This window comes from Sinohyriopsis cumingii, chromosome 4 (assembly GCF_028554795.1).
Source record: "Sinohyriopsis cumingii isolate HCF-2022 chromosome 4, ASM2855479v2, whole genome shotgun sequence".
Taxonomy (NCBI): Eukaryota; Metazoa; Mollusca; class Bivalvia; order Unionida; family Unionidae; genus Sinohyriopsis; species Sinohyriopsis cumingii.
In genome coordinates, this window is record NC_142964.1 from 145,848,265 (window position 1) to 145,863,762 (window position 15,498).

At 45.7% G+C, this 15,498-nt stretch overlaps 2 protein-coding genes across 3 annotated transcripts; both read left to right on the forward strand.

Moving 5' to 3' along the window:
- Positions 1-320: 320 nt before the first annotated feature.
- LOC149802282 (uncharacterized) lies at positions 321-6,684 on the forward strand. The gene is made up of 2 exons (XM_089956712.1): positions 321-775; positions 1,565-6,684. Exon 2 carries the CDS (start codon positions 2,434-2,436, stop codon positions 6,214-6,216), a length of 3,783 nt encoding a protein of 1,260 aa, XP_089812838.1. The 5' UTR covers positions 321-775; positions 1,565-2,433; the 3' UTR covers positions 6,217-6,684.
- A 50-nt stretch (positions 6,685-6,734) lies between these two features.
- Positions 6,735-14,985, forward strand: LOC149802283 (uncharacterized). 2 transcript variants are annotated; one of them, XM_089956711.1, is made up of 2 exons: positions 6,735-7,307; positions 8,097-14,985. In XM_089956711.1, exon 2 carries the CDS (start codon positions 8,966-8,968, stop codon positions 12,746-12,748), a length of 3,783 nt encoding a protein of 1,260 aa, XP_089812837.1. In that variant the 5' UTR covers positions 6,735-7,307; positions 8,097-8,965; the 3' UTR covers positions 12,749-14,985. The 2 variants fall into 2 exon arrangements, 1 of the variants encoding a protein (XP_089812837.1); XR_016420804.1 differs by lacking the exon at positions 6,735-7,307 and having other exon boundaries at positions 8,426-13,839; positions 14,629-14,985.
- The last annotated feature ends 513 nt before the right edge of the window (positions 14,986-15,498 follow it).

A 15,498-nucleotide genomic window follows, 5' to 3' on the forward strand; every position in this document is an offset into this window, starting at 1 on the left:
ATATGATATACTGCCGTCCTAACACAAACTCTATAGCAAAACATACAATAAGCAAAACACATATAGTATACATAGGACATAGGCGACCTCTAGCAAAGGTCACTGAAATAAAAACAAAGGGGAAAAGGAGTTTCCGACTAGGAACAAAACCTATGTCGGAGGAACCACCCGTCAGATAACACTCAAAATTTCTAAATAAACAAATTTTGAACTAATTTTTTTTTAATAAAAGATAACAAACCTACACACCTGCGGTTGATACAAATACACATAAAAACAATTTTATTTTTTTCGAAAATGGGGTGGGGGGCGATGTGATGTTTTACCCCAACCCCTTGTATTATACATGTATTTATAAGTCTGTAAGTGGAGCCAGGTAAGCTTTGTTTTTCCAAGTACCTAAGTTGGCTGATCCTCTTACGTAACCCAGTCTTTGTTTGAGCTCTTGAGTGGAAATCTGGCGGGAATCTTTGTACATGGGAACACGTGACGTAGACAACTTCAAAGAGCCGGAAGCCGACAATGGTAGGCTGGACAGTACATGGGGACACACAGACTGACATTTTTATGATTGACAGTTCGATCAAATGACCAGAGTCCGTCGCCATCCAATCGGGATGCGTTGTAGGTGGGACTTGATTCGAGAAACTGGCATAAGACTTGTACAAGCCTGAAATTCGTCAGTTGGTGTTTAAGAGTCGCAGTGACACACACTCCGTTAGCCATTCGTAAAAATTGGCGGAATTTAGGAAATTCATGAAATAGCTTCGATCAGGTAAGTTTGATGTTACGTTGATTCTGCTTGATACGACTGCTGTTAATTGAAGAGAATTTGTCGTATGTATACATTTTACTTGTATTGAAGTATGAATAGTTAATTATGACCTTAATATTTTGCATTTTTTTCATGACTTTAGCTAGTACTTTTGTTTACGATTGATTACGATGTTGATTCGTTGCATCATTATTCATAATGTTACTATGTACACCTTATTGGTGAGGCGAAAATGTTCTCTTCTTTCGCTAGTAATATGTGTGCATATTATTTCGTGGATTATTACGTTTACGCCCTTTTGAAAGGACGATTTGTATTTGTGAAGAATTGTATTGCTCGCTAGCCGCTATAAGAATTAATATTGTAATTCTTTGCGTAGTTATATTTTGGTAGACAAGAAATTTGTTTTTTTTGCCATTGAGTAACGGGTTGCCGTTTATCACCCTTTGAATGTGAATATTGTGGATTTGGTACGCTTGTGTAGGAAATATATATAAATATATATAAATATATAGATAGTCATATTACTAATCGTAGTAATATTTTAGTACAATCATATTTGAAATATTTTGTATGTATATACTGATAGGGCTCAGTATGTAGATATTTGAATCCTTTGTGTGATTGTGTTATGGCGCCATTTTTGTAAGCGGCGGAAGTGTATGGGAATTTCGATGTGTGCGCATGCGCGACCCAAATGTCCCGCCTTAAACTGATGGTTCAGTTCAGTGACGTAGTGTGAGGGAAGATTTTTATAACCCTATGCTAATGCATTATACCTTTCAACAGGAAGCTTTCGGGGGACGAGAGAAGTTCAGAGAATTTCGGGTGACGGTGAGAGATACCGAGTGAATTTCGGGTGACCTCAAGGGATACCCTCAAGGGTTCCGGATACTAGAAGAGGAACCGGAAGTCAAGATAACGGCAAGGAACAAGGATTATAGAAGAGGAAGCGGAAGTGGAGATCACGAAAGGAGAGAAAGACAAGGGAACGAAGAGATTTAGATGAGTAGCACTCAAGAAGGGAAAAATCTCCTCACACTGTGAACTTAAATGATGATCAAAGGGATCATTGGATGAAAGAGAGACATTGATTACTTTAAATTCTTTTAAATTTCATTTATTAAATTGTTATTGTTTAAATTTCATCTTTGTATTTCTTTTAATTTAACTGTCGGCATTGCTGACTGGGGGCTCGTAGCCATAAATATATTTAGTCAATAAATAATATAGTGTCCAGAATTAACCTTCTGAATAAGGACCAGGGGAACTTCTCATAACTCGTTAAAGTCTATAAGAAGAACCCCACCCCTAGACAACCAGGACACCCCCACAGTGGGCGCTTCGTCCGGGATATGAATTAGACATATATATTATTTTGGGACTTAAAGTTATTGGTAGAAGTATTAGTGAACAGTGTGAGATATTTTCCATTCTTTGTATTTGAAATTTTGTGATTTTCTCATCTTGTATTTTATTGTCATATGTGCAGGCTTTGTAGATCTTCCATTCATAGCAGTACGTGTGAAGCAGATATCGAACAAATATCTTACCTGAACGAAACTAGTTGTTGTCGACAGGTAAGTATTTAAACTGGTATTACAAATATCTGTATATTGTTTGAATTTTGAGACAAGGTATCACTTTACATTAGTATAATGGCTACCGAACGACAAATGATAAAGGAATACCGCGCCATGGGGTCGGAAGATCTGGGATACGAGGGAGATCGCCTGGCAACCTTTATAGAAGAAAGGATCAAGGAATGGAAGGCCGAAAAAGCAGCGGAAAGAGAAGCCCATAGAGAACTAGCCAAGATAGCAGCGGACCAAGAGTTAGCCAGACTCGCTCACACTCTGGAGATGGAAAGGGTCAGAGTTGAAGCTAGGACCAACGGACGGGACGACGCCAGTACAAGCTCTGGAACAACCGGCCGACCTTTCATCGACCACCGGATAGTCCAGATCAACATGTCACGCTTCAATGATAGGGAGGAGGCTATTGACGATTTTCTCGTCCAGTTTGAGAAACTCGCACGCGCTCATCAGGTCCCTGAACAGCACTGGGCCATTAATGTCTCAGCCTTTTTGCAAGGTGCAGCTCGGGAAGTCTACCACGGCTTAACTGCAGAAGAGGCTGATGACTACACTGCCCTCAAGAAGGCGCTTCTCTGCCATTACCGGCTGACCGCCGAGACTTACCGGAAACTTTTCCGGGACTCGGTGAAAAAGGTAACAGAGACCCACTCTCAATTCCACAACCGTGTTCGAGGTTTATTTGAGAAGTGGATGAAAATGGCCGAAGTCGAACGCACGTACGAAGGGCTACGCGAGGTAATACTCAAGGAACATGTCCTGGGTACTTACCGTCGCGAGTTGACAGTTTTCTTAGCAGAAAGAGAACACCGGACGCTCGAAGAGATCGCTAACATGGCGGAGCGATACGAGCAGGCGCACTCGAAGAGTGGAGGTTCCGGGGTTGCTGACCGACCCCGACCCTCTGAGTCGCGTCGTATGGGGGAGGTTGAGCCGGCTGTCCGTAACCGTCAGGGCGACGGGAAGGTCGGAGGGGCACCTACAGGTAGGGCTGCCGACTATCGACCTGGACAGGCCTCACCCACGAAACCAGGACTTGCAAGTCGGCGAGGGCCGCCGACATGTTTTAATTGCAAGCGCCTGGGGCATTTTGCCAGGGACTGTCCCAAGGGCAGGCAGACCCAGGTGAATGTCGTAGCTAAGAAGGAATGTGTGCCGGAAGCGAGTCGCAACCCAGCCAACCTTGCGGCCGCAACTGTCAATGGTGAAGGCGCCACCATCTTGTATGACACTGGGTGTAGCGTCCCCGCGCTTGTCGACAAGAAATATGTCAAGCCGGAGGACTATACAGGGGAGGTGATAGAAGTTCAGTACGCGAACTGCGCGCGTGACTCATTACCAGGAGCTGTCATTGACCTCGATTCACCATACGTGAAGGGGAAAATTGAAGCTGCTTGCTTGGAGGGGCTATCACATGACGTCATATTGGGTTGCCGTTATGTGTTACCCCAGCCGAACCCCGAAACCTGCACACCTATGCCAGTGAGTGCTGTTGAAACCAGGGCCATGAGTCGACAGCCGAAACAAAAGCCAATCCAAGTTACATCGACACCGGTTAGTAATGTTATTCCAGCGGAGTTAAGGAAGCTGCAACAGGAGGACGTAACTCTGGCGCAGTTGCACAAACACGCAGAAGCGGGAACAGAAAGGGAAACTCCGAACGGCGAGGTGAAGTTTGTCTACAAGAAGGGAATCTTGTATCGCCACGCCAGGAAACACAACGAACACTTCAAGCAAGTCGTCGTGCCAAAGGAAAAGCGTTGCGAAGTACTGAAACTTGCACACGAGAGTCTCATGGGTGGACACATGGGAATTGCTAAGACGCGTGACCGTCTTGTAAAAGAGTTTTACTGGCCAGGGGTCCAGGGAGACGCAAAACGGTTCTGTCTCTCCTGTGACAAATGCCAGAGAATGGCACCGAAAACGGATCAGCAACCCATCCCTTTGGGGAGTACGCCCCTTATCGATGAACCATTTAGACGTGTTGCCATGGATTTAATCGGACCGATAAAACCCGCGTCTGCGCACGGAAATCGATATATTTTAACGGTTGTCGATTATGCTACACGCTATCCGGAGGCCGTTGCGTTGCGTAACATTGACACGGAAACCGTCGCGGAAGCTCTGTTTGCGATCTGGTCAAGAGTCGGAGTGCCCGACGAGATCTTGACCGATCAAGGAACACAATTTATGAGTCGTGTGATGGCGGAGGTGAATCGTCTCATGTCGATTAAACACCTCACGACTACACCGTATCACCCCCAATGTAACGGATTGGTCGAACGGTTTAATGGGACCTTGAAAACCACGCTCAAGAAATTGTGCGAAGGCCGCCCCAAGGATTGGGACCGGTATATTCCGGCCATGCTTTTTGCATACCGGGAAGTACCGCAAGCGAGTTTGGGGTTCTCTCCCTTTGAACTCTTGTACGGGAGAACCGTACGCGGCCCAATCGCCGTACTGAGACAGCTGTGGACAGACGACCACGCTGTAGAGGAAGTACGCACTACCTACCAGTACGTCGCGGACTTGCGCAACAAACTGGAAGAGGTTTGTTCTCTCGCGCAAGAAAATCTCAAACGAGCTAAGGCGCAACAGGCGAAAAATTACAATAAGCGCGCAAAACCACGTCAGTTTGAGGTAGGGGACAAAGTGTTGTTGTTGTTGCCCCAGGAACACAACAAGTTGCAAGTTTCCTGGAGGGGTCCATACGTCGTCACCAAGAAGGTCGGAGGTCAAACCTACCGGATACAGCTACCGACGAAAGAGAAATTGTACCATGCCAATTTGCTCAAGAGGTACCGGGAAAGGGAGACCGCCAGCGATTTTGTTGTCGCAGCGATAGTCACCGAGGATATCGAAGGCGATACGGAAGGTGCTAACACTGTCCCGAGCTGTCCATTAACGAGGGCCGAGACTCCGTCGAACGTGGAGTGTGACCCCATGTTAACTGAAGGGCAGCGGAACGAGATAGAGACCTTGCTGGCCGGATATTCCGACGTGCTAACAGAAAAACCCGGGAGGACGACGCTTGTCGAGTTCGGGTTAAAGATGGTGGACGACCGACCAGTTCAGCGTAAACCCTACCCCTTGCCCCACGCGAAACGACAAGTTGTAAGGGAAGAAATCGAGCAGATGATTGCTCTGGGAGTAATCGAACCTGCCGACTCTCCGTACAGCTCACCAGTAGTCTTAGTGCAGAAGAAGGACGGCACCCATCGGTTCTGCGTCGACTACCGGAAGCTGAATCAGGTGACAGAATTTCAAGTTGAAATGCTACCTGACCCCGAACATATCTTCGCTTCGGTCTCGAAAGCGAAATATTTTTCCAAACTGGATTTGTCCAAGGGGTATTGGAAAATTCCGGTAAGGAAAGAAGACCGACCGAAGCTTGCTTTTGCTACTCCCGACGGGACATACCAATGGTTGGTGATGCCGTTCGGGGTACAAAACGCGCCCAGCGTCTTTACCAGAATGATGCGGAAGTTGTTGGAGCCCTTGCACGATCAGGGTGTCCACAACTTCATGGATGACCTCTTGTTAGCTACAGAGACATGGGGTGAACACCTCGCTCTGTTAGCTGACGTTTTGGAGCGGCTACGTCAGGAGGGCTTGACAGCCCGCCCTTCCAAATGTCACCTTGGTTTCCGGACATTAGACTATTTAGGACATACCCTGAGCCAAGGCACGCTGTCTCCAGAGAAGTCGAAGGTGGAGCAGTTGAGAAACGCCGCACGCCCCACCACGAAAACGGAAGTGAGGTCATTCCTGGGACTGGCCGGATATTACCGGAGGTATGTCACTAATTTCAGCGCGATTGCGGGCCCGTTGTCTGACCTAACCTAGAAACGGACCCCGAGTAAGTTCGTTTGGACAGATGCGTGTGAGCACGCATTCCAAACGCTAAAGGATAGACTTACATCCGACGCCGTTGTTCGTCTACCGGACTTGGATAAAGAATTCGTTCTGCGCACCGATGCATGCGACACGGGACTGGGAGCAGTACTGCTCCAGGAGCATGACAAGACGCTTTTTCCTGTCGCATACGGCAGCCGGAAGTTGTCTGCTGCCGAGAAGAATTACTCAGTATCGGAGAGGGAATGTCTCGGAATCGTGTTCGGCATATCACGGTTCGAGCGATACCTATATGGACGTAAGTTCATATTGGAGACCGACCACCAACCACTCGCCTATCTGGCGCAGGCAAAGTTGTCCAATGGTCGATTGATGCGATGGTCGCTGTTTTTACAGCAGTACCAGATGCAGATCAGATACGTGAAAGGATCTGAAAACGTAGGAGCAGATTTCATGAGTAGAAGCGCCGAAATGATATAGATCATTTGTTATATTTTCGTGTTCATACTCAGTTTAACATTTAGTTCATTTTGCTGATTTTGTTCTTTATATCGTGTAACACTTTTGCTTTTTTAGTTTGAGTGAATAAAATCCTGATTTTATTCTCAAGCGTGGGGGGATGTGATGTTTTACCCCAACCCCTTGTATTATACATGTATTTATAAGTCTGTAAGTGGAGCCAGGTAAGCTTTGTTTTTCCAAGTACCTAAGTTGGCTGATCCTCTTACGTAACCCAGTCTTTGTTTGAGCTCTTGAGTGGAAATCTGGCGGGAATCTTTGTACATGGGAACACGTGACGTAGACAACTTCAAAGAGCCGGAAGCCGACAATGGTAGGCTGGACAGTACATGGGGACACACAGACTGACATTTTTATGATTGACAGTTCGATCAAATGACCAGAGTCCGTCGCCATCCAATCGGGATGCGTTGTAGGTGGGACTTGATTCGAGAAACTGGCATAAGACTTGTACAAGCCTGAAATTCGTCAGTTGGTGTTTAAGAGTCGCAGTGACACACACTCCGTTAGCCATTCGTAAAAATTGGCGGAATTTAGGAAATTCATGAAATAGCTTCGATCAGGTAAGTTTGATGTTACGTTGATTCTGCTTGATACGACTGCTGTTAATTGAAGAGAATTTGTCGTATGTATACATTTTACTTGTATTGAAGTATGAATAGTTAATTATGACCTTAATATTTTGCATTTTTTTCATGACTTTAGCTAGTACTTTTGTTTACGATTGATTACGATGTTGATTCGTTGCATCATTATTCATAATGTTACTATGTACACCTTATTGGTGAGGCGAAAATGTTCTCTTCTTTCGCTAGTAATATGTGTGCATATTATTTCGTGGATTATTACGTTTACGCCCTTTTGAAAGGACGATTTGTATTTGTGAAGAATTGTATTGCTCGCTAGCCGCTATAAGAATTAATATTGTAATTCTTTGCGTAGTTATATTTTGGTAGACAAGAAATTTGTTTTTTTTGCCATTGAGTAACGGGTTGCCGTTTATCACCCTTTGAATGTGAATATTGTGGATTTGGTACGCTTGTGTAGGAAATATATATAAATATATATAAATATATAGATAGTCATATTACTAATCGTAGTAATATTTTAGTACAATCATATTTGAAATATTTTGTATGTATATACTGATAGGGCTCAGTATGTAGATATTTGAATCCTTTGTGTGATTGTGTTATGGCGCCATTTTTGTAAGCGGCGGAAGTGTATGGGAATTTCGATGTGTGCGCATGCGCGACCCAAATGTCCCGCCTTAAACTGATGGTTCAGTTCAGTGACGTAGTGTGAGGGAAGATTTTTATAACCCTATGCTAATGCATTATACCTTTCAACAGGAAGCTTTCGGGGGACGAGAGAAGTTCAGAGAATTTCGGGTGACGGTGAGAGATACCGAGTGAATTTCGGGTGACCTCAAGGGATACCCTCAAGGGTTCCGGATACTAGAAGAGGAACCGGAAGTCAAGATAACGGCAAGGAACAAGGATTATAGAAGAGGAAGCGGAAGTGGAGATCACGAAAGGAGAGAAAGACAAGGGAACGAAGAGATTTAGATGAGTAGCACTCAAGAAGGGAAAAATCTCCTCACACTGTGAACTTAAATGATGATCAAAGGGATCATTGGATGAAAGAGAGACATTGATTACTTTAAATTCTTTTAAATTTCATTTATTAAATTGTTATTGTTTAAATTTCATCTTTGTATTTCTTTTAATTTAACTGTCGGCATTGCTGACTGGGGGCTCGTAGCCATAAATATATTTAGTCAATAAATAATATAGTGTCCAGAATTAACCTTCTGAATAAGGACCAGGGGAACTTCTCATAACTCGTTAAAGTCTATAAGAAGAACCCCACCCCTAGACAACCAGGACACCCCCACAGTGGGCGCTTCGTCCGGGATATGAATTAGACATATATATTATTTTGGGACTTAAAGTTATTGGTAGAAGTATTAGTGAACAGTGTGAGATATTTTCCATTCTTTGTATTTGAAATTTTGTGATTTTCTCATCTTGTATTTTATTGTCATATGTGCAGGCTTTGTAGATCTTCCATTCATAGCAGTACGTGTGAAGCAGATATCGAACAAATATCTTACCTGAACGAAACTAGTTGTTGTCGACAGGTAAGTATTTAAACTGGTATTACAAATATCTGTATATTGTTTGAATTTTGAGACAAGGTATCACTTTACATTAGTATAATGGCTACCGAACGACAAATGATAAAGGAATACCGCGCCATGGGGTCGGAAGATCTGGGATACGAGGGAGATCGCCTGGCAACCTTTATAGAAGAAAGGATCAAGGAATGGAAGGCCGAAAAAGCAGCGGAAAGAGAAGCCCATAGAGAACTAGCCAAGATAGCAGCGGACCAAGAGTTAGCCAGACTCGCTCACACTCTGGAGATGGAAAGGGTCAGAGTTGAAGCTAGGACCAACGGACGGGACGACGCCAGTACAAGCTCTGGAACAACCGGCCGACCTTTCATCGACCACCGGATAGTCCAGATCAACATGTCACGCTTCAATGATAGGGAGGAGGCTATTGACGATTTTCTCGTCCAGTTTGAGAAACTCGCACGCGCTCATCAGGTCCCTGAACAGCACTGGGCCATTAATGTCTCAGCCTTTTTGCAAGGTGCAGCTCGGGAAGTCTACCACGGCTTAACTGCAGAAGAGGCTGATGACTACACTGCCCTCAAGAAGGCGCTTCTCTGCCATTACCGGCTGACCGCCGAGACTTACCGGAAACTTTTCCGGGACTCGGTGAAAAAGGTAACAGAGACCCACTCTCAATTCCACAACCGTGTTCGAGGTTTATTTGAGAAGTGGATGAAAATGGCCGAAGTCGAACGCACGTACGAAGGGCTACGCGAGGTAATACTCAAGGAACATGTCCTGGGTACTTACCGTCGCGAGTTGACAGTTTTCTTAGCAGAAAGAGAACACCGGACGCTCGAAGAGATCGCTAACATGGCGGAGCGATACGAGCAGGCGCACTCGAAGAGTGGAGGTTCCGGGGTTGCTGACCGACCCCGACCCTCTGAGTCGCGTCGTATGGGGGAGGTTGAGCCGGCTGTCCGTAACCGTCAGGGCGACGGGAAGGTCGGAGGGGCACCTACAGGTAGGGCTGCCGACTATCGACCTGGACAGGCCTCACCCACGAAACCAGGACTTGCAAGTCGGCGAGGGCCGCCGACATGTTTTAATTGCAAGCGCCTGGGGCATTTTGCCAGGGACTGTCCCAAGGGCAGGCAGACCCAGGTGAATGTCGTAGCTAAGAAGGAATGTGTGCCGGAAGCGAGTCGCAACCCAGCCAACCTTGCGGCCGCAACTGTCAATGGTGAAGGCGCCACCATCTTGTATGACACTGGGTGTAGCGTCCCCGCGCTTGTCGACAAGAAATATGTCAAGCCGGAGGACTATACAGGGGAGGTGATAGAAGTTCAGTACGCGAACTGCGCGCGTGACTCATTACCAGGAGCTGTCATTGACCTCGATTCACCATACGTGAAGGGGAAAATTGAAGCTGCTTGCTTGGAGGGGCTATCACATGACGTCATATTGGGTTGCCGTTATGTGTTACCCCAGCCGAACCCCGAAACCTGCACACCTATGCCAGTGAGTGCTGTTGAAACCAGGGCCATGAGTCGACAGCCGAAACAAAAGCCAATCCAAGTTACATCGACACCGGTTAGTAATGTTATTCCAGCGGAGTTAAGGAAGCTGCAACAGGAGGACGTAACTCTGGCGCAGTTGCACAAACACGCAGAAGCGGGAACAGAAAGGGAAACTCCGAACGGCGAGGTGAAGTTTGTCTACAAGAAGGGAATCTTGTATCGCCACGCCAGGAAACACAACGAACACTTCAAGCAAGTCGTCGTGCCAAAGGAAAAGCGTTGCGAAGTACTGAAACTTGCACACGAGAGTCTCATGGGTGGACACATGGGAATTGCTAAGACGCGTGACCGTCTTGTAAAAGAGTTTTACTGGCCAGGGGTCCAGGGAGACGCAAAACGGTTCTGTCTCTCCTGTGACAAATGCCAGAGAATGGCACCGAAAACGGATCAGCAACCCATCCCTTTGGGGAGTACGCCCCTTATCGATGAACCATTTAGACGTGTTGCCATGGATTTAATCGGACCGATAAAACCCGCGTCTGCGCACGGAAATCGATATATTTTAACGGTTGTCGATTATGCTACACGCTATCCGGAGGCCGTTGCGTTGCGTAACATTGACACGGAAACCGTCGCGGAAGCTCTGTTTGCGATCTGGTCAAGAGTCGGAGTGCCCGACGAGATCTTGACCGATCAAGGAACACAATTTATGAGTCGTGTGATGGCGGAGGTGAATCGTCTCATGTCGATTAAACACCTCACGACTACACCGTATCACCCCCAATGTAACGGATTGGTCGAACGGTTTAATGGGACCTTGAAAACCACGCTCAAGAAATTGTGCGAAGGCCGCCCCAAGGATTGGGACCGGTATATTCCGGCCATGCTTTTTGCATACCGGGAAGTACCGCAAGCGAGTTTGGGGTTCTCTCCCTTTGAACTCTTGTACGGGAGAACCGTACGCGGCCCAATCGCCGTACTGAGACAGCTGTGGACAGACGACCACGCTGTAGAGGAAGTACGCACTACCTACCAGTACGTCGCGGACTTGCGCAACAAACTGGAAGAGGTTTGTTCTCTCGCGCAAGAAAATCTCAAACGAGCTAAGGCGCAACAGGCGAAAAATTACAATAAGCGCGCAAAACCACGTCAGTTTGAGGTAGGGGACAAAGTGTTGTTGTTGTTGCCCCAGGAACACAACAAGTTGCAAGTTTCCTGGAGGGGTCCATACGTCGTCACCAAGAAGGTCGGAGGTCAAACCTACCGGATACAGCTACCGACGAAAGAGAAATTGTACCATGCCAATTTGCTCAAGAGGTACCGGGAAAGGGAGACCGCCAGCGATTTTGTTGTCGCAGCGATAGTCACCGAGGATATCGAAGGCGATACGGAAGGTGCTAACACTGTCCCGAGCTGTCCATTAACAAGGGCCGAGACTCCGTCGGACGTGGAGTGTGACCCCATGTTAACTGAAGGGCAGCGGAACGAGATAGAGACCTTGCTGGCCGGATATTCCGACGTGCTAACAGAAAAACCCGGGAGGACGACGCTTGTCGAGTTCGGGTTAAAGATGGTGGACGACCGACCAGTTCAGCGTAAACCCTACCCCTTGCCCCACGCGAAACGACAAGTTGTAAGGGAAGAAATCGAGCAGATGATTGCTCTGGGAGTAATCGAACCTGCCGACTCTCCGTACAGCTCACCAGTAGTCTTAGTGCAGAAGAAGGACGGCACCCATCGGTTCTGCGTCGACTACCGGAAGCTGAATCAGGTGACAGAATTTCAAGTTGAAATGCTACCTGACCCCGAACATATCTTCGCTTCGGTCTCGAAAGCGAAATATTTTTCCAAACTGGATTTGTCCAAGGGGTATTGGAAAATTCCGGTAAGGAAAGAAGACCGACCGAAGCTTGCTTTTGCTACTCCCGACGGGACATACCAATGGTTGGTGATGCCGTTCGGGGTACAAAACGCGCCCAGCGTCTTTACCAGAATGATGCGGAAGTTGTTGGAGCCCTTGCACGATCAGGGTGTCCACAACTTCACGGATGACCTCTTGTTAGCTACAGAGACATGGGGTGAACACCTCGCTCTGTTAGCTGACGTTTTGGAGCGGCTACGTCAGGAGGGCTTGACAGCCCGCCCTTCCAAATGTCACCTTGGTTTCCGGACATTAGACTATTTAGGACATACCCTGAGCCAAGGCACGCTGTCTCCAGAGAAGTCGAAGGTGGAGCAGTTGAGAAACGCCGCACGCCCCACCACGAAAACGGAAGTGAGGTCATTCCTGGGACTGGCCGGATATTACCGGAGGTATGTCGCTAATTTCAGCGCGATTGCGGGCCCGTTGTCTGACCTAACCTAGAAACGGACCCCGAGTAAGTTCGTTTGGACAGATGCGTGTGAGCACGCATTCCAAACGCTAAAGGATAGACTTACATCCGACGCCGTTGTTCGTCTACCGGACTTGGATAAAGAATTCGTTCTGCGCACCGATGCATGCGACACGGGACTGGGAGCAGTACTGCTCCAGGAGCATGACAAGACGCTTTTTCCTGTCGCATACGGCAGCCGGAAGTTGTCTGCTGCCGAGAAGAATTACTCAGTATCGGAGAGGGAATGTCTCGGAATCGTTTTCGGCATATCACGGTTCGAGCGATACCTATATGGACGTAAGTTCATATTGGAGACCGACCACCAACCACTCGCCTATCTGGCGCAGGCAAAGTTGTCCAATGGTCGATTGATGCGATGGTCGCTGTTTTTACAGCAGTACCAGATGCAGATCAGATACGTGAAAGGATCTGAAAACGTAGGAGCAGATTTCATGAGTAGAAGCGCCGAAATGATATAGATCATTTGTTATATTTTCGTGTTCATACTCAGTTTAGCATTTAGTTCATTTTGCTGATTTTGTTCTTTATATCGTGTAACACTTTTGCTTTTTTAGTTTGAGTGAATAAAATCCTGATTTTATTCTCAAGCGTGGGGGGATGTGATGTTTTACCCCAACCCCTTGTATTATACATGTATTTATAAGTCTGTAAGTGGAGCCAGGTAAGCTTTGTTTTTCCAAGTACCTAAGTTGGTTGATCCTCTTACGTAACCCAGTCTTTGTTTGAGCTCTTGAGTGGAAATCTGGCGGGAATCTTTGTACATGGGAACACGTGACGTAGACAACTTCAAAGAGCCGGAAGCCGACAATGGTAGGCTGGACAGTACATGGGGACACACAGACTGACATTTTTATGATTGACAGTTCGATCAAATGACCAGAGTCCGTCGCCATCCAATCGGGATGCGTTGTAGGTGGGACTTGATTCGAGAAACTGGCATAAGACTTGTACAAGCCTGAAATTCGTCAGTTGGTGTTTAAGAGTCGCAGTGACACACACTCCGTTAGCCATTCGTAAAAATTGGCGGAATTTAGGAAATTCATGAAATAGCTTCGATCAGGTAAGTTTGATGTTACGTTGATTCTGCTTGATACGACTGCTGTTAATTGAAGAGAATTTGTCGTATGTATACATTTTACTTGTATTGAAGTATGAATAGTTAATTATGACCTTAATATTTTGCATTTTTTTCATGACTTTAGCTAGTACTTTTGTTTACGATTGATTACGATGTTGATTCGTTGCATCATTATTCATAATGTTACTATGTACACCTTATTGGTGAGGCGAAAATGTTCTCTTCTTTCGCTAGTAATATGTGTGCATATTATTTCGTGGATTATTACGTTTACGCCCTTTTGAAAGGACGATTTGTATTTGTGAAGAATTGTATTGCTCGCTAGCCGCTATAAGAATTAATATTGTAATTCTTTGCGTAGTTATATTTTGGTAGACAAGAAATTTGTTTTTTTTGCCATTGAGTAACGGGTTGCCGTTTATCACCCTTTGAATGTGAATATTGTGGATTTGGTACGCTTGTGTAGGAAATATATATAAATATATATAAATATATAGATAGTCATATTACTAATCGTAGTAATATTTTAGTACAATCATATTTGAAATATTTTGTATGTATATACTGATAGGGCTCAGTATGTAGATATTTGAATCCTTTGTGTGATTGTGTTATGGCGCCATTTTTGTAAGCGGCGGAAGTGTATGGGAATTTCGATGTGTGCGCATGCGCGACCCAAATGTCCCGCCTTAAACTGATGGTTCAGTTCAGTGACGTAGTGTGAGGGAAGATTTTTATAACCCTATGCTAATGCATTATACCTTTCAACAGGAAGCTTTCGGGGGACGAGAGAAGTTCAGAGAATTTCGGGTGACGGTGAGAGATACCGAGTGAATTTCGGGTGACCTCAAGGGATACCCTCAAGGGTTCCGGATACTAGAAGAGGAACCGGAAGTCAAGATAACGGCAAGGAACAAGGATTATAGAAGAGGAAGCGGAAGTGGAGATCACGAAAGGAGAGAAAGACAAGGGAACGAAGAGATTTAGATGAGTAGCACTCAAGAAGGGAAAAATCTCCTCACACTGTGAACTTAAATGATGATCAAAGGGATCATTGGGTGAAAGAGAGACATTGATTACTTTAAATTCTTTTAAATTTCATTTATTAAATTGTTATTGTTTAAATTTCATCTTTGTATTTCTTTTAATTTAACTGTCGGCATTGCTGACTGGGGGCTCGTAGCCATAAACATATTTAGTCAATAAATAATATAGTGTCCAGAATTAACCTTCTGAATAAGGACCAGGGGAACTTCTCATAACTCGTTAAAGTCTATAAGAAGAACCCCACCCCTAGACAACCAGGACACCCCCACAGGCATCTGTCTGGTCCCCCCCAAAAAAAAGCGTAGTGACAAACTCCCATATCACGAGGCTGGGAATGAGGCAACATGGAACCGATGCAAATGAAACTAACTCCAGACCGAAGGACATCACATAACTGGATTAGTCTATTAACAATTTGATAGGGGGACAACACTATGATATCATTTTCCCCCAATTTGATAAATATCACATCTGGAAGAGGATCCAGGACGGGTACCTTCACTAGAAATTTATCTACTCGCCCTCCAGGTTATTCATCAAATTAAATCGTATAATCCAATCACTTGGTTGATAGCACACACGAGGCAGCTATGT

Excerpts from the sequence above, each read along its gene's own strand:
- LOC149802282 (XM_089956712.1), top strand. The coding sequence starts at position 2,434 with ATGGCTACCGAACGACAAATGATAAAGGAATACCGCGCCATGGGGTCG.
- LOC149802283 (XM_089956711.1), top strand. The coding sequence starts at position 8,966 with ATGGCTACCGAACGACAAATGATAAAGGAATACCGCGCCATGGGGTCG.